This window comes from Equus quagga, chromosome 2, assembly GCF_021613505.1.
Source record: "Equus quagga isolate Etosha38 chromosome 2, UCLA_HA_Equagga_1.0, whole genome shotgun sequence".
Classification (NCBI taxonomy): Eukaryota; Metazoa; Chordata; class Mammalia; order Perissodactyla; family Equidae; genus Equus; species Equus quagga.
Genome location: NC_060268.1, coordinates 152,018,612 through 152,044,755, shown reverse-complemented (window position 1 = coordinate 152,044,755; position 26,144 = coordinate 152,018,612). Strand labels below are relative to the sequence as shown.

At 39.6% G+C, this 26,144-nt stretch overlaps 1 protein-coding gene across 2 annotated transcripts; it reads right to left on the bottom strand.

Annotated features, from left to right (window-relative positions):
* Nucleotides 1–260: 260 nt before the first annotated feature.
* Nucleotides 261–20,507, bottom strand: CCNJ (cyclin J). 2 transcript variants are annotated; one of them, XM_046655128.1, is made up of 6 exons: nucleotides 20,317–20,507; nucleotides 19,555–19,664; nucleotides 11,845–12,055; nucleotides 4,446–4,745; nucleotides 4,199–4,322; nucleotides 261–3,330 (listed from the first exon to the last, which is right to left on the bottom strand). In XM_046655128.1, the coding sequence occupies exons 2-6, from the start codon at nucleotides 19,621–19,623 to the stop codon at nucleotides 2,919–2,921; spliced, it is 1,116 nt and encodes a 371-aa protein (XP_046511084.1). In that variant the 5' UTR covers nucleotides 19,624–19,664; nucleotides 20,317–20,507; the 3' UTR covers nucleotides 261–2,918. The 2 variants fall into 2 exon arrangements, with proteins under 2 accessions (XP_046511084.1, XP_046511083.1); XM_046655127.1 differs by having other exon boundaries at nucleotides 4,199–4,358; nucleotides 20,317–20,505.
* Nucleotides 20,508–26,144: the final 5,637 nt, after the last annotated feature.

The following is a 26,144-nucleotide window of genomic DNA, read 5'->3' as shown; positions in this document are numbered from 1 at the left end:
TTAATGCACTAACAACTGACTTTAAGCTCAAAAGGCCAAAAGCTGTGTCCAATATACTTTTGTGGACTTTGATGCTCAGTATGGAATACATAATAAATGGATAAATGTTTCCCACCACTACAGTTATATTCTACACCTGGATGGCGTATACTTAGTATAATTATGATTCCAAGTCTGATTTCTATGATATGGTTCAATGAAGCTGCAAATCTACATCAAATTTATATTTAAAACAAAACACCAAAACCATTTTACTGAAAACTAGTTTTATTTTAAAATTAAGTGCATAGCACTCATCTAATTCCATTGGTGTAGACTTTAGCACCATACTCGCTATTTGCAATTAATGTCATAACACAGATACATTTTGGTTTGCAGTCTGTACTTGAGTAGTGTTTATTTAGTGGACTTTGGTAAAGCCCTTTATACATATCATTAATCTCTTCACAGTACACATTTAGTGATGGTCCGGTAATCTCAAAAAAAAAAAAAAACAAACCCCAAAAAAGACCTACTTTAAAGACTAATCAATAAATTAAACAAAATAAAACCCACACAATTCCTCCCACCCCCAACCCCCAAAGCTAGCAGTTGTGAGTTGTATTTATATTGAAACCTAATGCTTTAAAAATAGTTCTGGTTCTCCGACCACCCCATCCCACCCCACCCTGGGTATGCAGCAATAGTAACCAATTATTTATTTTATTTTACCCCCCTCAAAATTAATCCAGTGTTCTTTAGCTTTTTTAAATATAAACTGGGAAAGTGTTATTACAAGGTTTTTTTAAAAGGCATATTCTTCTATAACAAGAATGACATTTAAACCAATCAATAAAAGCATCTGACAAGACATTAAATTACCATAGGCACCGGCTGTTGTTTCAAGTTGGGATCTCTATCCCAGTATCTTACATTCATAGTATTATTGAGGTAGTTAAAATACTGAAAATGGGACTCCAGGTTGCTGGGTTCTGAATGTGAATGTGAAAGACACAGTCTCTTTTGAACCCACTTTCCCCCAAATAATTCAAGTTCACTTGAGGTAAGAACTACCAAAATCCAATTAGCAGCCTTCTGTAAAGAGGAAAAGTGATACTTTCAGAAAACAATTTTCATGTCTGAAAACTGCCATGAGTGAGTGTTCTCACCTGAGTGGTTTTATCTACCAGACTAATAAATCCACATCATGCCCTATGTATTCTAATTATAAAAGTTATCCTTCTTATAAGGAAAGGACATTCTCTAAGAATTCTCACTGGCAGAAGCACCCACCCGCATTCATCCACTGGAGTCATCTGGATCGGTCCATCACTGTGTTGAGTCCCTTCCCTTCCTAACGAAAGCCATTGGCTTGATTACTGAGACTCCTGCTGCATACCCACAACAACTTTATAATAATATGTTTGTCTTCAATGCATATTGTGGCAGGCACATACCTGCCATGCAGTTTCCCTTCTATTCAAGTGCTATCTTTAAAAAAACACCAACAAAAAGACACACCTTACTAACTGTTCAATCAGAAAGCTTCCCTCCACCACATCTCTCTTCTCCCACAGATAAGAGCACAATGGATACAGTTTCAGTTATTACAATGATTTTTTTTTCTTTTTAAGTTTATTCCCTCCAATCTCTTTATCTCCCAAATTGCCCTTGCTGTAGCGACTTACTATTGCTGTTTTCACTCATTCCCAGTGCAGTGAAATGTCCCAGGGCCATTCTGGGGCCAATCTCATGAAAGTAACTACTGAAATTTAGTCATCAGCGCTTTTGCCTGCTTCCACTATCTGGATTCAAAAGTTGCTTATAAAACCTGTCTTCCACGTAACAAAGTGCTGCTCTAGCACAACCTGGAACTACCCTGGCCACATTCCACTTCAAAATAAACTCACAGGACTTTATTCTGGTACTGACATTTTACAGTTATGCCTGCTCTTGGTAAAAGTTTTTAGAGTAATATCAAATCTGAGTATAAATCATTGATTGCACTGAGAAATGCAAAACCTATATATGTATTATGAATGACAGGAACCACCAATTCATTCATTCTAAGCTACAATTAGGTTCTCATTTGAAAATACATCCTAGCAGGAGTATTTTAACCTATGTTATAAAGGTAGTTCATACTATAACATTCCCAAAGCATGTTGCGTTACAGTTAAGTGTTTCCAAGTAGTACAAATTCCCTGAGTTAAATGTGTTTTAATTCTAAACAATTGAGGTTGATCACTTAGGGGGAAAAAAACAACAAAAATTTATGACCATGACTTTAAGACAAGACATCTAATCCACCCTTAATTTTTAGTACATAAATCCAGATGCCTATACTGTCTGTGATAGGAAGTTATATAGAATCATCTAAAAAAAATTTTTTTACTGCACAGATTGGTATAGCATAGCAATTCATGAGTTTAAACTTAGTCAAAAATTCATTTGTAGATCAAAAATATAACTCAAAACTGCAGAATAAAAAAAGATCTCTTCAAAAATTAATACTGTAACTTTCCTTCATAAAAAGACTGTTTGGCAAGTCCACAGATAAACATTAGTCTCTGACATATAAGCCAACATTAGGCAGAGCCCACCACAGGTCAAATCTCAAAATAGTGAATTGGAGTCTGTCCAGATTTTCTGTAGTATTGAGTATTTTTGAAATATTTGGACCATCAGCTGGGGCCTGAAAATTTTTGTCAAACAGGGATTTGTTTTAACAGGATTTGACATACACACAGAAACTGTTTGCTTAGTCCTCCCAGGTATTCATGGTGCATCGAAAGGGATATTCCATCTTCCTGGTGCTGGTATCTGAAGAGTTCTGATGTAACTTAGATCCCTTTCCTTTCGAAGAGAAGTTTACAAAAAGCTTGCCCCAGAGCTTCAAGTCACAAACAGTCTGGGTCAGGTATTAACTTCGCATAAAATCACCTTTCAAAGCATGGAGTAATGCATGGGTAATGTTCATTTATCTGATAACTCCGGTTATAAGAAACATTCAGACAGGGCTTAACTTCTACTGGTATTGCCAGTGACATCCCAACACCAGTCTGCACATGCCCAAGGCCCTGAACACTGGTTTGGAAGCCAGCAGGACACGTCTGTAGTGTGTAAGATGAGGTGTGTGTGGTAGATACAATCTGCTGACAGCCTGGTTGTTCCGATACAGGATGGCGATACTGCAGTGAGGTCTGATGCGTCTGATGGAGATACTGAGGTTGCTGAAAGTGAACTGGCCGCGAGGGCTGGGAGGCTGTCTGGAACACACTTAGTTGTGCTGGCTGAGGTCCTGCCTGTCCTCTCTGTTTGTTTGCTTCTTTCACATCATTATCATGAGCACTACAACATGGAGAGAAAGGAAACTATCAATAACATTACTTAAGAAGAATTTGCAAGAAAGTCATACACCACCTCCAATTTTTTTTTTTTTTTGAGCAGGATTAGCCCTGAGCTAACTGCTGCCAATCCTCCTCTTTTTGCTGAGGAAGACTGGCCCTGAGCTAACATCTGTGCCCATCTTCCTCTACTTTATATGTGGGACACCTGCCACAGCATGGCTTGCCAAGCAGTGCCATCTCCGCACCCAGGATCCAAACCGGCGAACCCCAGGCCACTGAAGTGGAACGTGCGAACTTAACCGCTGTGCTACTGGGCCAGCCCCACCCCGGCAACTTCTTAACTAACAGCTGACTCCATGGATTGCCCCACTGCCTAGGTAGCAGTCACTGCGACCGTAATTTCAACAATGGTGAGATTTCATTCATCCTTCTAAAAGCTCCTTCCTTTGGTACAAACTTTGGGAACTGGCTGCTGATAACTGTGAGGACTATTTCCAGCTTGGCGTATATATCCAAAATGAGCACTTAAATGCAGCTGCCACTTTGGTGACATCCTGGTGGCCCCACAATTCAAAGTGGAAATGGGGAATGGGGCAAGACTTGCCTGGACTGATCTCAGAGTTATGGGCTCACATGTACCAGAATCCTTATCATGTACCCAGAATCATACCAACAATGACAACCTCTAACTGTGTAACAGCCAAAAGGGGGTCCCCTTCTGCCAAGTACTACTCATAGAGCTCATGGTAACTAGCAGCTGTCAGAGCAAATATCCTAAAAGCTCTGTGCTTTTGAGTTGTTTTTAGGAACCTTATACATGAAGAAAAATATTAATGAGAAATTACAAACACAAGAACAATGAAGCTTACATCAATAGCCGTTCAATGCACTGCACTAAGAAATCCCAGGAGTAAGCAGTAAGACGATGCAGTCTTGTAGGCCACGTTGGAGAAAGACGAAGTATAATCCTTGAAGAAGCCACACATGCAGCAGCTACTAAAGAAGGTGCATAATTTAGAAAGGCATAATCTGTGGAGACATCAGAAATGAACTTAAGCAACAGAATATACAAGTCACAAGCTCAAAAATCACTTACTAGCATCCACAACAACTCACCTTGTAAAGATACTTCCAGGAAGTAATCTGCATACTTGGCCATGTAGAGTTTAGTTTTTTCCAAGCAAATCATTGGCCAGCCATCATGAAGATCCGTTTCGTGTACTGCTTCGGAGAGATAGTACTCGATGAAATGGGCGGCTGTTGGAAGGCAGAGGTTCCACTGAAAGGTTTCTAATAATAGTAGTTCCATATGTAGCAAATTTTGTTTCGTTAATACTAAATTCATATTAGTCATACAACCCAGGCTGTTGAGCTGCTCCAGCTTAGGCACACTATCTTCTTTTTCTTCAAATTTACCTTTAAAGGGAGAAAAAAAAACAGAGAGGGAAAATATTAGGCAAGTGATCATTATAGGTCTAGTCACTTAAATGGGATTTGTTGTCTTATTGCAAAGATTTAGATCCAAAGACATTCTTTCCCCTACCTTGGGCAGCTACACTTGTGCCAGAACTCTTATGGTTCTCGTATTTGCATGTTTTCTTTCCCAGTGCCTCTGCCTCCCACCCTTTACCCTCCCCCTAAAAAAAAAAAAACATGTAAACATTTTTATCTATGTCTTAATGTGTAACAAAAATTATGTGCCAATGAACGTATCTCTCAAATCTCACCAGCTAAATCTTTTCAGGAAATTTCTTTTTGGGGGTGTATGGTAGAAGAAATTATTTTATTTTAGAATAGAAGAAAGTTCAAAGAATTTACTGTCACAGAGTTATCTGAAATCAAAAATAGCTAAGCTTCACGTCTTTCATCATGGCATATTTTCAGCACAATCTCAATTCATAGATAGATTAGGAGGAAAAAACTGGGTGAATATCTAACACAAGCACTCTCATTCCCTATCCCTAAAAAGAACCTATCCCTTTTCTTCTGATTTCCGCGCTAAGTCTGTTACAAAAAAGGAGGGAGAGGATACTTTATACCCACTTTTATATCCCCTTAACTCAAAGCAGAATAGGAGTAAAGACGATCTGATGGCCGAACTTCATTATTTGAAGGCATTAACTTCTTTTCAGCAAATACTCATCCATATGTACAGCTGAGGAACAAAATTCCCTCTCCAACCCAAAATCATTTTTCTATATTATGTACCATCTGACACTTTCATTTCCAAGCAAGAATCTTATTATATATAAATCATTCATTTTAGGTATTTCTAGAACTTATGGCTGCAGAAAATTAAAACTATCAAGTACTATTATGATTTTCCAGTTGTAGTAACAGAACCAAAGAGTTGTCTTCAAGTCTCTTTGGGTCTTTGTTCTGTGGCAGCCCACAGACAAAGGGAAATTATAACTAAAGCCTTCTGCCTCCTACTATTATGTTCTATTTTATGTTGAGATTTAATACAGTCATATTACAATTATAGATTTCTCACAATTGCTTTTATACTTGTTCAAAATTACAGTTGTTAGAATATGTTCCATATTACTATATAAAAAAATTTGTTTTACTATTTTGACAACTGTTTTAATATATTTGGTTTCCTTGGAAATCTTATAATTTTATTTTATCCATTTAAAAATATTTTGTTGGAGAGGAGCCAGAAAGACTGCCAAATTAGTAGAAAGCAGACAAGTTTCTCTATGAATGTCTTCCGGAAGTATGGGTTTACACCACATTGAAGTCACTAGAACAAATGGTAGTGGCCAGGGTCGCTTAGCCCAGATGGTCTGTGTACTGGAGCCAGTGGAGTTTGTTCAAGCCGGCCTGCCTTAGGGCTGGGGAAAAGCACTGCTGACTACCTTGGTCTCTGCTGAGGAAGGGGAAACTGGGGTAGAAGGTTTTGTCTCCTATGCTAGGAGACTCTAAGCTCATGACCTTAAAAAGAGTTTAAGCCCTAAGAAGCTCAGAATTTCTCTCTTGCTCCAAAAATTTTGAACTTCTTTAGATCTAAACCGGTCTTAACTAAATATTACTGCAGGTAGGAGTTGATCCAAGAAAACCTTACATAATTCAGACTTTTCAAGAATCTAGATAGCCCTTCCCAATTCAAATCACATAAAGATGAATTTCACAAGTTTTGCCAGTAGCAGATACGGCTGGAAGCATTAAAGTGGTCTTTATGACATAGTTATCCAGCATCATCACTGTGTAAAAATATAGGAGAGGAGCCCGCTGTTCTCAGTATAAGAGTGGAATTTTTCAGAAGGAAAATGACCTAGGAATTTACTTCAGTCCCTCTTAAAGAATCATTAAGGCTTTCAAAGTGCCCTGCATTTGTGTAGCAGCAGCAATACTGACAGTACACTTCAAAGGAACATATAAAAATTAATGAGTTTATTTATATCATGCTTGAAATTCCTTTGAAGAAATTAATACACCATAATTCACTGTTTAATTCAAGGATCAAGGACATTTCATATTATCTCCTTGAAACTTTCAACATCAAAAACAAAATTATATGAACAATTTCACAGCTCAAGAAACCAAGGTAGTGAGGTTGGCCAATTAATTTAAAGTCAAATAAGTTGAGCCAAACTAAAAATGGAGGGCAAAAGGAAGACTTATGTTTGGATTTCCAAATCTGCACTTCTAGACCAAAGAATTGCACTGAGTTATATGGGGGCAACAACTACCAGAACAGATAGGACTTCTATATTGTTAAGCATCTATGGGGTTTCTATGTTTATAAAGTATTTGGCTATTACAAGTGTGAAAGGCTTTGCATCTTGATCTGCAAAGTTAAAAATAACCTGCATATGCGTAAATAACCATACTTGGGATTTCAATTCAGGTTTAAGTTTTTTGGAACTCTTTCATCATACAGTGATATAAATACTCGGATGCATGGATCATAAAGGATTTTAAAATGTGTGACAGTGTCAATGAATAGCTGCATTCATATCCATAGTTTTTGTTGTGCTGAACATACGTGCATGGGTATTTTAAATCTACTTATCCACAATACCACATACAGATCACACAAATCAGTTTCTTCAATTGAAAGGAAATACCAGAAGCCATGTGATTATATTGATAAAGGCCCCAAACAGGAAATAAGGGCACAGAAAATTCACATCTGCTTCCCAGAAAATAAAGAATTAGAAGCCACAGAAACAAAACATCAGGTTGTCTTTCCTTTATAGGAAATGTTCAGATCAGACGTGGAAACCAGCACATTTTCAAAGCCAGCAGTAAACGGCAGGTATGTGCTAGTAGGGCAAGGATCAGATGTCAGTTTGAGCTCTGCCAACCCACATTCTATTCTTTTATTACGAAGTAGGAAAAAAGTCATCCTTAAAATTCTCACAAATTTGTAACACTATCAGTGTAATAGAAAAATGGGTAAGGAACAGGAAGAGGCAATTCATAGAAAAAACAGGTTCTATTCTCATTAAAAGTTGAGAAGTAAATAAAATCAACTGTGAGACAGAATTTTTCACCTATCAGATAGTAAAGTAAAAAGCTTTGTCAACCTAGTATTGGTAAGCAAGGAGAAACAAGAACTTATCCCAAATTTTTATTGCTAAAAAGCCCACAATCTCATTTTTGGCTTCATCTTGACTCTAAAATCATTTCTTAGTTACATAAGACCTTGAGCAAATTATCAAAAGCCCTATTTCCAAGATTGCTTCCATCTCTTCTATGCTCTCCAAGTTCACTGCTGATCACAGAAGCCAAGGGAGCCAGGGTATACACGTCAAAGAGGTGAATTTTAGAATTTCCCAGGATAAATCAGTCTTTTCTGGAATGAGCAGAACCTTTAGGAGTAGAAAGCCAGACTAAAGATTACAGACTAGCTTACGGAGGAATTAATCATTATGATGCTTTTATGTTTCAATTTCCTATGTGCTTTTAAGCATACTACCCTACATGATCCTCCAAACAACTTTGTAAGATAAGTGTCTCTATTTTATAGAGAAGTAATCCGAGACTCAAGGGTTGTTGAAATTCATATTGCTGACAAGAGATTCAAACCTAGGAAATCCATCACTACAATCCCCACTCTAAAACACTACACACCACTCTCCAATCAGAGATAATCTCCAAGTCCTTTCTTCCTACCGCTAATAGTGTAGACACTCAGGCAGCTGGATACACATTAGTACCTGGAACTTACAAGCTGTGCTCCATCTTTGGCCAAACTACCAACAACCTCCCAACCTGTTTAATATCTGGAATCCAACTGTCACTCAGTCCTATCAGCTGTAAGCTGTTCTCCACTTTTATACAGCAGGCTGTCCATCCCAAAGTAGGGAGCAGGTGGGGGAGGGGGACATACAGAATTCAATCATTCTGTGAGGAGAGAAGCATTATTTGAATAAAGTTTATAATAACTAATTGGAGAGCTGCCATTGGTATCCAAACATAAGAAGATAGAGTGTAAGAATGTGAGAAACACTAGAATGAACTCCACAAATTTAAAACAGACATCAGATACTGAAAACAGACTACCAGTTTATAAGCATCCTAAGCACTTCTGTTGTAGTAAAGTTACAGACTGGAGGGAGGAGAGACTGCAGCCAGCTGCTAAGGGCCAGCCTCTTTGACTCCTGATCCTAGTATAGATCTGATAGCTTGAATTCTTGACCACTGCCTACTTGGGTGGGGCTGAGACCCTGGGAGATACCTGTCTCACACTGTCCCATTCTCCGGTGGGAAAAGAACAATGTAAAAGCAATTCTTTTCTCTCAGGGAAAGAAGGGTCAGGGGATGTCAACAGAACAAAGAGAGGAGGTATCTGACTCTTTCGGTAACGCATGATAAACAATTCATATCTGGACCACAGTAAATACAAATCCTAAAGCCTAGTTCCTGGAGAATGAGCCAAAAGTAATTACATATTACCACATAGATTAAATCAAATAATCTTCAATAAAATACTCTGATCAAGACCTTAAACTAACAGTAATAGATAATTTAAAAACATGAACAATTGAAAACTCCATCCCAACCAACCTAAGATGGTACACAAATAAAGTAACCTTTCCCCAAACAGTGGAAATTACAGGAAGTTGGCAGCAATGCCAAGCACTGCATGGTGGTCAGAATTCTTATCAGATTATTCAACTAGAGTCCTCAGTGGACTTTGTTAGTAACATGTTGTTTATGAATATCTAGTTAAGTAACCCCTAATTCATTGTTACTAGTAAGTAAACTTTAGTCACATATGTAAGTCAGCCTATGAACTGACTATGCATCACTCATAATTTCACTGTCTACCAAGAGGAGTCTCCCTCTTGGCCCACACCACACTTTAAGAATTGCAGGCGTAGAGCAGCTGGGGCTTGGTAGTAGTAGGACAGTGATAGCCACAGAAGGCAAAAAATTATTTTTTATTAATGATCCCAAGTTTTTAAAATAACTTAACTTGCATATCTGATTTCCAGTGTCTCTCTACTATAAACTGATCCTATAAAAAACTAACATTCTGTAAGATAACAAGAAGCCATTCCATGTAGATTCTCACACATCTGATGTGTCAAGTATGGGTTTTTCCAATCCTATGCAAACTATTAAACCACAAAGGGCTTCACAGTCAGTGATGAAACACATACAGAATAGTATACATGACTGCTTATGAGAATGAAACCTTAGTTAAAGGTTAAATTAAAGGTTAATTATAAATGTACAAACATTACCTCGCTGGCTTTCAGGTTGGGGGGAAGAGGAGCAGGCAATGTGTCTGGATCTTAGAGGACAACAGATTAAAGGAGAAATGTAGATTTTCAGGAAATAGATAGTATTCTGATAAGAATTTGGCTCAAGGTGCACATGGATAGGGTTGGAAGATGAGACTGGAAAGGTGGCGGGTCCAGATGAAATGTTCTAAATGTTACATTAACAAGTTTCTACCTTAACCCACAAGCAGTGGGAAATCATCACTGGGGCTGTGTTTATTTATATTCAGCCTGGTCTACAAAGAATTTAAAATAACTTACAAAAAGACTTCAAGGAGACAAAGTATGTAGTTGAAGTCATCAGATCAAAGGAAGAATAAGGGTAGCAAAAGAAAATCTGAGAAGAGATTAGTACCACAAATGACCTCACACAGCCTGCATTTGGTTTTAGGTTTATTGCAGTCAAAGCACAAAGGTGTTTTAGAAAGAACTCTGATGGCAGGATGTAGGCAGAATGTTCCTTAACAGCAGCAACACTGGATCCCATATCCTCAAGTGGGGGTTAGAGGTGAAAGCAGTAGCTATTTCTACATACTACTTGGAAGTGGGGCTTAAATTTCTATTGTAATGACATGAATAATATAAAAACTACATAATGGATTCAATACCAAATACAACCTTTTCACATTACTAAAAAAAGAAAAACTCAAGTTCAATCCCTTTACTCACCCTCTTTTTCTTCAGTTAGGGTACTAACAAATGACGAAATGAGTTGGAGGAAGACGTTAAGAGATAGAGGCACCAAAAGGGTGAACAGAACATTCTGCATTGGGGAACAAATATGGTTATATCAGATTCTACCTTGCAGCCTACTTCATAGTTGTGCCTAAGGCGTAAGCAAAGGTTTTCACATTTGTAGCAGTTGCACGTGAACCTTCAGTTCATTAAGCCAACTCATTACATAGTCAGTAGAAGGTATTCTAACAATACAAGAGTACAATACCTTTTAGACAGAGTTTCTCAACCTCAGCTACATTGACATTTTGGGCCAGATAATTCTTTGCTGAGCGGGGGGCTGTCCTGGGTACTGTAGATGTTTAGCAGCATGCCAGGTCTCTAGTCACTAGATGCTAATAGCATCCTCTCAGGTTGTGACAACAACACAAACTGTCTCCACACATTGACAAGTATCACAAGTATCCCCTGGGTGGCACAAATGCTCCTGGTTGAGAACTGCTGCTTTCAGGCAGTGGTTCTCAATTGGAAGGGTACCTCAGAATCACCTTTGGAACTTTTTTTTTTAAAGATTTTATTTTTTTCCTTTTTCTCCTCAACGCCCCCCGGTACATAGTTGTATATTCTTCGTTGTGGGTCCTTCTAGTTGTAGCATGTGAGATGCTGCCTCAGCGTGATCTGATGAGCAGTGCCATGTCCACACCCAGGATTCAAACCAACGAAACACTGGGCCGCCTACAGCGGAGCGTGCGAACTTAACCACTCAGCCACGGGGCCAGCCCCCTGGAACTTTTAAAAAGTTAAAAAATACCCAGGCTTCATGATGTAGATTCTGAATCAGTAGATCTGGAGTAGCCTAGGGAGTTGTATCAGAATCTTCAGTATGCATGGCTTAGGCGCATAATGTTTATAAAGGACTCCAGAGCCACTTTTTAATGTCTGGTTAAGAATTATTGTGCCAAGAAGCACTTTCAACATAAACTTTCTGATACTAGTAAACTGGAATGAATGGAATTTGGTAATATTTCACTGAGTTCTACATAAATTTATTTTATTATAAACAATGGAAATTCCCGGTCATGTAGATCATTCATACTTACTTGCTAGAAGCAGACAGGAAAGTGCAACTAAATGCAGCTGCTGGATAGAGATGTCATACCGATCCATAAACAGGTCCAGCAAATAGACAGCAAGATGTCGGGCAGAAGGGCAAAGTGTGAAGCGATTGCTCACAATGGCAATCAAGTCAGCAAAATACCTTCTGAGACTTAGTTGAGGGGACTGGCCTTTGTAGGAGGGCAACTTCAGCTCCTAAATCAAGAGGAACAGCATTTAGTCTAAATAGCCTGTAAGAGAAGTATTCCCACAATGCTAAGATGACATTTTTTCCTAATATATTAGTGTTAAAAGTGCCTAAAACACACTTTTATTGAGTGAAACACAAAAATGAAAAAGCTGAGTGGAAGGATAATAAGTGGTATCTAAAATTTAAAACCAAACTTTTCTCCTTATTCTTAACTACCTCTGACATGGCCAAGGTGTTTCCTGCATTACTGGATATATTCCAGAAAGATTTTTAATAAGGGAATCCTGTTTTTCCTACGTAATGTTTTCAGAAAAACATCCTAACCAAAGCTTTTGGTTAGAAGGCAACAGATAAGTAGATAGGTTCCTCCTGTGTCACATACTATATCAGGCTTGCAGGGATGTGGAAGGTAGAGACTAGTATTCAGCCACTAGCATCTTCTAATCATGTTTCCCTTTCAGCAGTTTTATGATCTCTCCTTTGCCACCATCCTTTCATACACCTAAAATTTTTCCCATTGTCACTGTTCAATCTCAGAACTATATGAGCTCATTGTCTAAGAATTAAAAAATTTCTATACTATTAAAGTATTTCCAGAGCATAGAGAAAGACAGAAAGGTTCTAAATTCATTTTATGAGGTCAGCATAATACCAATACTAAACTCGACAGGTATCACAATAGAAGGAAGTAACACGGATATGACCCTGAAAGCGTAGGCAAAAAAAAGAAAGAAAGAAAAATAGAGAAATTAGACCTCATCAAAATTAAAAACTTTTGTGCATCAAAGGACAATATCAACAGAGTGAAAAGGCAACCCACAGAATGGGAGAAAAGACTCGCAAATCACATATTTGATAAGGAGTTAATATCCAGATTATATAAAGAACTCTTTTATATATATAACTCAACAACAAAAAACAAACAAGGCAATTGAAAATTGGGCAAAGAACTTGTATAAACATTTCTCCAAAGAAGATATACAAATGGCCAATAAGCACATATAAAGATGCTCAACATCACTAATCATTAGAGAAATGCAAATCAAACTCATTATGAGATACCACTTCACATCCATTAGGATTGCTATTCTCAAAACAGAAAACAGAAAATAAGTATTGACAAGGATGTGGAGGAACTGGAACCCCTGTGTATTGGTGGGAATATAAAATCATGCAGCTACTATGAATAATAGTACCAATTCCTAGAAAAAATTAAACATAGAATCACCATATGATCCAGCAATTCCACTTGTGGGTATATACCCAAAAGAACTGAAAGTAGGGACTCAGATACTTGTACATCCCTGTTCATAGCAGCATTCCTCATAATAGCCAAAAGGTGGAAACAAAAAACCTAAGTGTCCATCAATGAATGAATGGATAAACTAAATGTGGTATATACCTACAATGGAATATTATTGAGCTTTAAAAAGAAATGAACTGATATATGCTACAACACGGATGAACCTTAAGAAACAGTATGCTATGCGAAATAAGCCAGACACAAAAAAACAACTATTGTGTGATTCCACTTCTATGTGATACCTAGAATGGTCAAAGTCATAGAGACAAAGAGTAGAATTGTGGTTACTAGGGGCTGAAGGGCAAGGAAAATGAGGAGTTACTGTTTAATGGATATGGAGTTTCAGTTTGGGAAGATGAAAAAGTTCTTAAGATGGATAGTGGTGATGATAGCACAAGGTGACTGTACCTAATGTCAGTGAACTGTACCCTCAAAACGGTTTAAATGGTAAATTTTATGTTGTGCACATTTTACAACAATAAACAAAAAAAATGGAAGTTACACATCAAACTTAATAAGATATAAAATTTTAGATCAAGTATTAGCCAACGTAATTTAGTAATGTATCCAAAGAATACATCATCAATTGTAGTACCTCCCAGGAATGCAAAGATGGTTAAATAGGCACAATCATCTTGGTAGATGTCAAAATAACATCTGGACAAAGGTGACCCTGGGAGAAATAATAGACATATATTTCTCTGATGAAAGAAGGGAGGGAAGGTGGGAGGCAAGCTAAAGGAATCTCAAATGTAAGAGCCAGCATCTCACTTGGAGGTGAAATAATAGAAGGATTAGCATTCGAGGGCCTACTATTGCAGTATTATTTAATATTGTTCTGTGAATACTAACCCATCCAAATAGAAAAAGGAAAGAAAAGGTTTAACTATTGGAAAGCAAGAATTGAAAGTCACTTTCAGGAACAAAATTATTATTTTTCAGATGATAGAATTTATATCCAGAAAAAACAAGAAAAATCAACAGGAAAAAAAAAGAAACAGTAAGAATTCAGTCAGGTGGCTGTTTACAAAATTAACTTAAAAAATCAATAGCTTTTCTGTATACTAATAACTGGTTAGGAAATAGGAGATTCCATATACAGTAACTATAAAAATCAAAACACCTAGAAATAAATTTATATATGCTAGCCCTATATGAAGATAACATTAAAATTTTGAAGGAATAAGGAAGAATTGTAAATATGGAAAGACATTCCTTTTTCTTAGATAGGAGAACCTATTTGATAACAGTGGCACTTCAAATCAGAGAAGAACAGGTGAATTTAATAAATATTTCTGACACATAGGACAAAGTACTATTTCTTTATTATTTAGAGAGCTCTTACAAATCAATAAGAAAAAGGCAACAATTATGAACAGACAGTTCACAGGAAAAATAAAATAGGGCCAAAAACATAAAAAGATGCCTCATCTAATTCCAAATTAAAGAATCATAGTTTTTCACTTACCAGTTTACATTTTATTAATTATTGTTTACGCTATCAAGAGTGGAAATAGAACTCCCACATATTACTGGTCAGGTTGACAACTGATATAACCTTTTGGAGGGCAATCAGGTAACATAAATATTTTAAAATGCAGCTTGCAGATATCCTTTAACATAGCAACACTAGGCCTAGGAATTTACCCTACATATAAGGAGGTCCTTTGCAGCACTATTTTTAATAGCAAAATAGTGGAATAAAAAAGTTTGATGTCCAACAACCTGGGTGGATCTCCAGACAGTTACGCTGAGTGAATAGAGCCCATCCCAAAAGCTCACATACTGTATAATTCCATTTATATAGCATTCTTGAAACAAACTTACAGAAATGAACAGATGAGTGGTAGTCAGGAGTTAAAGTGGGGAATGAGGGTGGGAGGGAAGTGGCTGTGGCTATAAAAAGATAACTTTTATAATAAAGGTTTTTTTAAAAGACTGGCACCTGAGCTAACATATGTTGCCAATCTTTTTTGTTTTTGTGGGGTTTTTTCCTTCTTTCTTCTCCTCCAAAGACCCCCAGTACATAGTTGTATATTTCTAGTTGTCAATGCCTCTGGTTGTGCTATGTGGGATGCTGCCTCAGCATGGCTTGATAAGCGGTGCTATTCCGCGCCCGGGATCTGAACTGGCGAAACCCCAGGCCACAGAAGCAGAGCGTGTGAACTTACCTACTCAGCCACGGGGTCGGCCCCTATAATCAAGTTTTTAATGAAAGAGTGTGGCTATAAAAGAGATCCTTGTGGTGATAGAAAACGTTCTGTGTCTTGACTATATCAATGTCAATATCCTGGTTGTAATAATTGTACTATAGTTTTGGAAGATATTACCACTGGGGGAAACTGGGTAAAGGGTATAGGAGATCTCTCTGTATCATTTCTTACAACTGCATGTGTATCTAGTTGTTTAAAAATAAAAAAAAGCTTGATGTCCATCAACAGGGAACTGATAAACTATGGGACATCAATTCAATGTGGACATTAAAAGAACAGTAGACCTTTATGTGTTGATATGGAAAAATTTGATAAAGTGAGTGAAGTTGGAGTGGGAAGAGGGTACAGAACAGTAAAGAGATATTATGACCTCTTATATCAACAAAAAAATAATATTTGCAGATATACTAATTTATTGAGTATCTTTTCAGTAAAAAAACTGATGGTGGTAACCTTAGGAGATCAGGGAATATGACTGTTGGGGAAAGCTTATTTTAAATCCTCCTATACTATCTGAAAATTTTTTTTAACCACATGCATCACTTAAAATTTTTAAAAAATAGTAATAGGAGTTACTTGGGAGATAGGCCAATGGACCATTTTATGTTTTAAATTTTTGTATAAGTAAGAAAAGCATAAACAAATGCTACTGAGGGGAAAAAATTGGCTTAGGCTTGCTTGGCTCTTTGAAGATAAGAGAAAAAAATATTAACTTCTCTAAATAAAGGGAACATGCTGATTTCTCAAGCAGCCCCCAGGATTTTTTTCTTCTTTACCACTTCTGGAGATCTCTACAACAGTATAAATGAGCTATAATTTTGAACTTCACCTTTCTTTGCTGTCATCACATGACATTTATTGAGCATCTCCCATGCAGCAGACACTGTGCTAACCCCAGGGATAAAAGCTGGAAAATGGTCTGAAGCTTTTCTCTAGCAGGTGAACCAAAATACAGAAATTATTATAATATAGTAATCACAGGGTATTATAGTAACACTGAGAAGGGAGATGTAACCCAGCTCAGGGGGTGGGGTGTTGGGAAAAAACAAAGCCAGAGTTGGCTTTCTGTAAAAGAGGCCTGAACAAGGTCGTAAAGACTCACTGGGAAACATAGCTAGAAAACACTGATGGATTTTATTTTTAACTATGTCAACTTTCCTAAATGAAGACAAAACAAAGGCAAGGCCATCACTAGGAGAATTTTAACAATGTGTCCAATACACTCTCTTTACATTATTTTAAATGATAAAGTACAAGTGCTTACCAGATGGATGTCAGATTTAGTTCTCTTTGCACAGGTAATGCAGTTATACAAGCCTGAGAAAATGACCTATGCTTCTCTCAGCTTATGAGCCTTTTCTAATGTTTATTCTCGATCCTCTAGAATTGAAGATTCTTGTTTGATCTGCTTCTCAGGGTCCCACAGGACCAAAGCACACAGAGAGAGAACATGTCATCTCCATCTCCAGTCTCAAGTCCTCATCAGCTCACCACCCCAAATGTCATCCCCTTTCCAGAATGAGTTAACTGTCCAGCCAGATGGAAATAAAGGCAGAGAAGGAATATTCACAAGTGTTAAGTACAACTCTGAGGTATACTTTCTTAATGTTTCTCACAAACATTGTTCCCATCTGTCATAAAGACTTGAAAATACTTCCTCAAACATCCTGAGACCTAGTATACATAGCAAAACAATGAGAAAAAAAAGACGACGACACAAGGGTATAAGAAAACAGCTGCCTGGTAGAGTTTTTCTTTTTTGGGGGAGATAACTGTATTTTACAAAAACAGTATAGTTGGCAATTGGGATTGAAGAGGATTTCTATTTGTTGTAATTTTTACTCTTCCCTAGTAGATACAATGCTACTTATACCAATTATTCCTCCATAAACCTTGAGTCTAAACATAGAACATCTTCCATGGTGTCCAAATGGCAACTGCCCAAAGGAAGACCTAAATTCAGATGCTCTGAATTATGAGATTAGACTCCATAAAGGCAACGATCATGTCTGTCTCATTCACTGTTACCACTCTAACACCTGGCATAGCACCTTGTACACTGTAGGCACTCAAATATGTTAAATAAATAAATAAGCATATGATTATCCAACTAAAACACCTAACTAATAATCTGGAATTAACAAACTTCTCTGAGAAAAGTTCATTTCAACTTTCCCTGACTTCAGTGTACTACAAACAGTAGTCTCTCCAGTTCCATATATTCAAGTTTTGCTAATTAACATACATTTTTAATAAGCGTGGCCATTGTGCCAAATCACAAGAAATGTGGCTTACACATGCTTAAAGATAAAATAAAGACAACCCCAGGGTAGCAAGCCACAGGTGGCCCAAGATACTTTTCAGTGGCATTCCTTTAGACCCTGCAGTATCTCATCCTCTCATAGTTCGTAAGCAACTTTATACAGGGTTGTGTCTTATTCCTTGGATCCTCCCCAGAGTCTAATATACAAAAGTATTCAACAAATCTGCTGGGGGAAAAAAATCCACCTTCAACCTCAACTGACAAAAGTAATTCAGGCAATTACTCAGGATTAAAATTACACATAAAATATCAGAATCAAAAATGATGGAAATCACCAAGAAACATCTTTTAAGTTTCATGTCAAAAAAAAAAGTATCATTAACATCAAATAATTTCAGCACATACTAGAGGGGTAAAAAGCTGACACAAAAGGAGAACATTTAAAACTGAAAGATGACATCTGCCAAAGGAAAAAAAAAATCAAAAGTATCTGGACAATTTTCAAAGTGGAAAACGTGTAACTCTCTCAACATTCCAGAGAACCATTCCACAGCTGAGACTTTTCTGTGGTACAAACAACCTCTTAGGGGCTGATGTGTATTTAGTGTGTCTAAGAGACTGAATGTCAGAATTAATGCGTAGCATTTAGAAATCTCAAACCTTAGAAAAGGATACAATTATAACAATGTACGAATTAGGTTTTCTAATCTACTTAACCTGGTTAAAAAAAATCAAGATACAAGTTCATTATCATCCCAGGATCTCTTATTTCCAACAATCAGTATCCTTTTTATTAAAGAGTCAGCTGTTCTGCTTCTTTCATTTTCTATACATAACGAAGGGCTCTCTCTATCCATGGGGAAACTACTTCAAGTTAGAGATATTTTGGATCTGGTGTCTCTTCTCGTTATCAAAGGGGCAGAGCTGACCCATTTAGCTGAGATGTGATGTACAGTACAGAGTAAAACTGTTACTTAAGAGCAGCAATACACAAACTTTGCATTGTGCCAGAAAAGTGTGTTTTTTCCCCAATATCTTTTATACTAGATCTACTTTCTGCCTTTGATATTAGCTGGAAGAAACAGTTAACTTCTTCTACCTTAAGGATTTGTAAACAGCCCTAAATCTTGCAGTCTCCAGGGTGGAGAATAATGAGAGTTATCACTTTCTTAGTGCTTACTACGCCAAACACTGTTCTAAGCATAGGTAGTCTTAACTTACTTAATTTTCACAATTGCTCCAAAAAGCACGTTCTATTATTATTCATTTCACAGATGAGAAAATTGGGAAATAGAAAATTAAGTAACTTGTCCGAAGTCTCACAGCAAGTTAGTGGGAAGGCTGGGGAATTTATCTGTGTACAAACGTGACATAACAGACAGCTGCGCAACAACTATAGAACAAGGAGGGCTGCTCTGCCCAATAAAAAGCCAGCGCACATCTCTTTTGAAATACAATATCAAATCCATGTTCCACCTGGAAACAAGATCAGAATGTCCCTTCCGTCTCCCAACTACCACGCCCCACCCCCCTCCTCTTTAGTTGCAGGTTCTGATACATCCTAGGCAAGAACCTAAGAAGCTAATTAACCTCGAGCAAATAAGCAAACTCGCCTTTTCTGGTTAGGAAAATAGTAGTTAAAGAATCCGACGGCCTTCCCAGGGGGCCGAGATTCATATCAACGGGCACGAGACACGGACGGAAAGGTGAGGACATCAGGGTTACCTTGTACCGAAGCGCTTGATGAATATCGGCAGCCAGCTGTCCCCGCCACCACTGCCCCTCCAGCTCCATGGGACCGGGCGGCGCGCCTGGCCAGACGCGGCAACTTCAGTCTGGAAGACACAACCCAGACGCGGTCACGGCCAGCTCCCTCCACGCGACCCCTCGCGCCCCGTCCCCGAGGGGTGTGACCTCAGGCCACCCTGGGCGGCTGTTCATCTTCACCTGACTCTCCTAAAACCAGCACCGCTCCAAACAACTCCCTGACGCCGCACGGGAGGCCCAAGCTACCCAGGCCGGGGAGCTGGCTCACCTGGGGAACTGCCCGACTGGGTGCCGGGCAAGAGGCGGCCAACTCGGGCCGGAGCGCCCAAGGCGCGGACCGGGGGCGCGCTCGGGAGAGCGGGACGGGGCGGGCCGGCTTCGGCTCCCCGTGTCCCGGCCCGAACTCTCCTACCGGCCCTGAGGAGCGGGGGGACCTGACACCAATCACAGCCCCCTGAGGGGAAAACCCCCCGCGGAGAAAGCCGGAGACGAATGCCCGCCTGGCTCCGGTCCCCGCGGCCAGACGGCCGGGCGCTCCTCCTCCCCGGGAGCCTCCCCGCGGCCCGGCCGGGCCCGGCGCGCACCCAGGCCGCCGCCCTCTCTTCCTGAGGAGCGCACGGGATCGCGCGGCCCCAGAAAGGCGAACAAAAGGCCGGGCCAGGCGGGTCCGGTGCCCCGCGCCCAGCCCAGGCCTGCCGTCCCCACGGCGGCCTCCCTTACCCGGAACCGCGGCGCTCACAGCCCCAGCCCCGCTGCTGTGCGGGGGACGCCGGCCCCGCTCATGCTGCGGAGAGTCGGCCGCGAAGCGCCGGCCTCAGCTCGGGCCCAGCGCCTGGGCGCTCGCGCCGCCCATTGTTAAAGGACCGGCAGGCGGCTCCGCGTACAAAGCCAGCGCGGGGGCACATGCGGCCCCGCCGCTGCCAATCTCGTCTCGCGATACAGCCGGGTCACCCTCCCCCTCCCCCCAGCCGTCCAATCGGCGGCGGGCCGGGCCCAGGTGCAGCGCCCGGCGGCGGCTCGCCGGCTCCAGCCGGGCCGGGGCAGAGTCTCTGGCAGCCCCGGCGCGACCGCGCCTCGTGTTCCCCGAGAGCCCCAACACCACCTACCGCGAGGCCGGCCTGAGGGGCGGGCGGAGGTCAGAAGAGAGCGCCGGAGAAATGCTAACGTGGATCATCATTCCGGTGGCCAATCCGGTCATGCCACTCACCTGCTGAGAACTTTGGATGGCTCCCCGAAGCCCGCGGAGGAAAGTGATGCCTCAGCTTGGCGTTGAAAACCCTTCACAGCAGGGATTCAATCTGCCTCATCTCACATTACAACAGCCTCATACATTCTAGGGGCTGCTCAATGGGATTATCGGTCCATCCATATGTGCTTTGGCTGTTTCCGCAGCCCCTAAACTGCTCTGAAATTCTACTCTCTTAAATTCCACCTCAAAACCTACTCCTCCTTCTAGAAACCTAATTAATCTCTTTTCCGTCCTTATTTCCTTTGCTTTAGACATTCTCAAGAGCTTTGAATGAACCTTTAGTAACCTAGTTTGTCAAATCCGTAGTCGATGTAGTTGACTATGTGAGGTCGTAAATCAGGACACTACAAAACTGTGGAAACACTCCAACATCGATTAAGGTGGTGTGAGACCTGACATGTGATTAGCAGAAATCTAATCCATTGTATTTTAACCTGTTTGGTGGGATATCACAACAGAAGTGGATGGCTAGCCCAGGACAGTGATCTTCACTTTTCTGAGAATGAAGATCAACCTCTTTTAATATTAAAAAAGAAATCACGGACCCCTGTTCCTTTTACTCGGAATCCTTTGTCCCACAAAATGCATGATAAAGAGCTTCTATAAAATGCTGAATACGTTACATGAATCTGAGTTTTATTTATCACAATGACATCTTCATAGACTTGAAGAAGAGCTGCAGATTTGTATGTGAGCCAGGTGAGACCATCCTTACGCCCAGGAGAATAGGGCTACAGGAACAAAGGCAAGATAAGGAAAACCCAGAAACATAGGCAGAGTCCAGTCTAGCCCAGCATTGTCCAGGGAGAGGCTGCCCTGGTCTATCTCAGTTGCAGGGGTTCCCTAGAGAGGAGATGGACACTTCAGGCTAGAAGCTCCATGTCATTTACAATGACTTTTAAATAGTATCTGCCTCCTCAAGTTGCGATTCATGTGCACTAAGCAACTTTATGACAGTAATTTGGCTTCCCAATAACTTAAATGTCCAGGGCCCCTGTAAGAACCCTTTCAGAAAAATGGGTCACAGACTATAATCATCAGTGTAATAAGCAGGTTGCCTGTCATGGTTTCTACTTTGAAGATGTTAAAGTTATTCACTGGGAGATATTCGGAAATCATTCTCACTATTTTCTGGATTTGCCTCATATGATGAAAGAACTTTAATTTCATTCATTTTATAGATTAATGTGTGTGTGAATATATATAATTTGCCAAGTGTGTCTTAGATTATAAATCCCTAAAATACAAAATTCAGGTTTATTATAATTTCTTCATTAATTCCTTTAGGGCAAGTTGGACACAATTAGGTATGTACTTAATTCCTATATAAAATAAAGTCTGCTCTCATAGAGTTTATATTCTAGTGGGGAGAGGGAAATAAATTAACAACAACAAAGTCACATGGTGACAAATACTGTGAAGAAAAATAAATGGAAAAAGGGAATAGAAGTTGACAGTAGGTGAGCATTGTTTTATGAAGGTGAGGCGTGCAGAGTCTGAGGGAGGTGAGGGAGCATGCAGATTTCTGGTGGCTAAGTGTTCCAGGCAGAGGGAACAGCAAATGCAAAGACCTAAGGAGAAAGCATGCTTGGAATGAACAGGAGGCTAGTGTGTGCCTGGAGTGAAGAGGAGACAGGAAGGACATTCCAAGTCTCAGAAGTAGTGATCAACAAAGGTATGAAAGGATGGAAATAAAAAAGGCAGAACTTCTACATAAGGCAGAGTAAGGAAAGAGGCCAGTGTGCCTGCAGCATAAGGCACAAGATGGGTTTGGCAAGAGATGAGAGTGGGACCAGATTCTTTGGAGAGTTTTTGTAATTCACTGAACCTTAGGCAGTGAAAAGCCACTGATTTTAAATTGTTTAATTTTTTCAAATGAATGCATGCAAAAGGTAAAACAGTCTAGACGGTAGAAGACTGTCTACAGAGACTAGCAAGTCTCCCTCCCTTCCTCATCCCAGTCCTTCCTGGAAGCAACATTATTACTATTTTGTGCCCTTCCAAGGATATCTACGTATTTATAACCATGCATGTGTATAACCCCTTTGCCCCATTTTGTGCACAAATGGTAGCACATTACACTCTCTGTTGTGTACTCAGCTTTTGTCACGTAATATATTTTGGTGGACATTCCATAACAGAACACCCAGGATTCCTTTCAGTGGTTACATAATATTCCACTGGATACAAAGGACTGGAAGCCAGAAGCCCTGGGCTCTGGTCCTTGGTTCTTGATTTGCTGCTTCCTAGTGGAGTGATCTTAGGCAGGTCATTTCCCTCCTCTGAGACTCAGGTTCATCATCTATAAAGTGAACTGAGTGATGAATGAGATTGCTTCTGACTAACATTTTAGGTTCTTTGCTCTTGCCTCACACATGTTGCAGACTTCTGTAGGCAAAGAGGCCCAACACTCCCCATAAGGCTCTGATCATTATCCAGTTTTAAAGGTTTTAAATTTAAAGTGCATCAAGGTAATTCATGTACACCCATTAAGAAGTCAAATATTTCTGGGGACCAGCCCCATGGCCTAGTGGTTAAGTTCGGTGCACTCAGCTTTGGTGGCCCAGGTTCTGTTCCCCAGCGCAGACCTACACCACTCATCAGCAGTCGTGCTGTGGCAGTGACCCACATACGAAACAGAGGAAGATTAGCACAGATGTTAGCTCAGGGTGAATCTTCCTCAGGAAAAAAAAAAGTCAAATATTTCTAAAGGCATATAATGAAGAGCCAGAGTTCCTTGTTCCCTACCTCCACTCCCAAGTCCCATTCCAAGGTAGTAACAACTTTGAACTCTTTTAGCTATTTTTCACAGTGTTTGCTATCATCTTTCAAAATAACATGTTTATATTATGATTTTGATTTGTCATTTTTAACATATTAACATATTGTCCTGGAAAATGAAGATTTAGATGCTTTACGTTACCTTTCACAGACACATTTCCCCCTTCCTCCATCTCCCTAATATGACTTTGACACATTTTTGTTTACATCACTTTTCAGTTGTTTGCATTGTGAGGACTACATAAACATTGTTCACAGTCGAGTCACATGGTGTCCTATAATTATTACTTTTCTTTTTGTTTTCCTGAAATCTTTTCTCTTTTCTTCTTTGTTTGGCTTTCTTCAAGTCTACATCTAAGTTTCCTGCATCCTCCGATAGCTCTGTAAAATGCCTCAATTCAACTTTCAAAACAGTAAGCCTATCAGATAATCTACTAGTTCTGTCTCTCCCTTCTTGATTTATCCTCCGGGACTCATCTATCCCAACCCTCCAGCTCCAATATTGATGGGTTCTCTCTAGAGCTGATAGACAGCTGCCTAACCTGGGGTAGGTCCCTGTTTCCAGGATCCTATGTTTTTCTTTTCCTTGGTTTATATACCCTAGTAGCTTTCTGAGAAAGAGTGCCTGGGAGGCAAATCTTTGAGACCTTGTATAACCTGAAAATATCTTCAATCTACCCTCACACTTGGTTGTTTGGCTAGGTATGAAATTCTAAACTAGAAACCATTTCCCTTCATAATTTTGAAAGCATGCTCTAATGTCTGCTAACTTCCAGTGTTCTTATTGGGAAATCTGATGCTGTTCTGATTCTTGTTATAAAAAACCTGAAACCTATTCTATCTAGATTTTTCTATGTCCTCAGTGATCTGGTTTTACAATGATGTATTTTGGTATGGGTCATTTTTCATTCATTATTCTGGGCACTCAGTGGGGTCTTTAATCTGAGACTTAGAAACTTCAGTTCTGGAGATTTCCTGGAATCATTTCTTTAGTAATTTGTTCTCTTCCATTTTCTCATTTCTTGCTTTCTGAAACTCATATTATTCAGATCTTGGATCTCCTAAGCTGATCTAAATTTCTTATTTTTGCTTGCCTATTATCCCTCCCTTTGTCCTTTTGTTCCCTTTTGGGGAGATTTCCACAACTTTCAAAACATAAACTCTTATTGTGGACTTTTTAATTGGATTTTAAATTTTCTACTATTTTCCAATAGATTTTTCATGTTCTCAGATTTTTTTTTATTTAGTATCCTATTCTCGTGTTACAGATACAATATTTTCTCTTATTACTCTAAGGACATTAAAGTTATCTTTTAAATACATTTTTCTTGTCTCTACATTCATTGTCTCCGTTTCATCATGGTTTCTTTTATTTGTTTTCATCTTTGATTCACATACTAGAGGGTTTCCTCAGATGTGTGGTGGTCTTTGGCTGTCAGTTCAAATTTACAAGTGAGGCTTTAAAAAAGTTATTAGAATCTCTGAGTGTATTTGGGGAAATCCCTAGATAAGAAATCCTCCCACCCCAAATCTTTTCTCCTTGATAGGTCATTCCCTCCAAGCAGAATCCTCTAATTTTCTGCCAGGGGATAGGGAGGGAGTATAAGACTGGCTGATAACATTTGGAGGCTACATGGAGAAGCAGCCTAGAAGACTATTGTCACTATACAGTAATGAGACTTTCACATAATCTCTCTGTTCTCAGTAGACTACCCCCTTCTCCACAGTCCAACCACTTTAGAAAATAAATTTCCAGTCTTATAGTGTTGGTAGGTGGAGTGGCCTGACTACAAAGGGTGAAAGGGAGAGATTTTATGGTTTAGTCATTCCTTTTAAAGACTTTTAACCAATCCTTCTATTTTCAGCTCACCTCATGTCTCTACTCCTACCTCCATGTTTAAAGTGTCCTAGGGCTTGAGTCTTTCTGAGGTTCCTGTTGCTTTCCAATACTCCCAACATCCCTGAGGCTGGAGGCACTTTATTTTCAGCTTTCTCTGGTCTGGCAAATTGGTTATCATGTATCTATCTACTTTCCAGTTTCCAAGCTTTTATTCACCCTTGTGGTCCACTTGAGAAGGAGCAGAGATAAAATCTGTGTTCAATCTGTGATATCTAACTCAACTGAAGTTGAGTTATTTCCAAAGAAAATCTGGCATTTCTTCTTTACTTTTTTTTTTTGATATTTCAGAAGTATTTTTCATGTGTATAGCTCTGTTGGTTCTACCTCCAACATATATCTTGAATTGGTCTATACTGTATTAGTTTCCTATAAAACTGAGTGGCTCAAAACAACAGGAATTTATTCTCTCACAGTTCTGGAGGCTAGAAGTCTGAAATCAAGGTGTCAGCAGGCTCCTCTGAAGGCTCAAGAGAAGAATCCTTCCTTGCCTCTTCCTAGTTTGTGGCAGCTCCCAGCAATCCTTGGTGTTCCTTGGCTTGTAGCTGCATCCTTCAAATCTCTGCCTCCCTCTTCACATAGCCTTCCTCTCTGTGTCTGTGTCCTGTCCTCTGCTTGTAA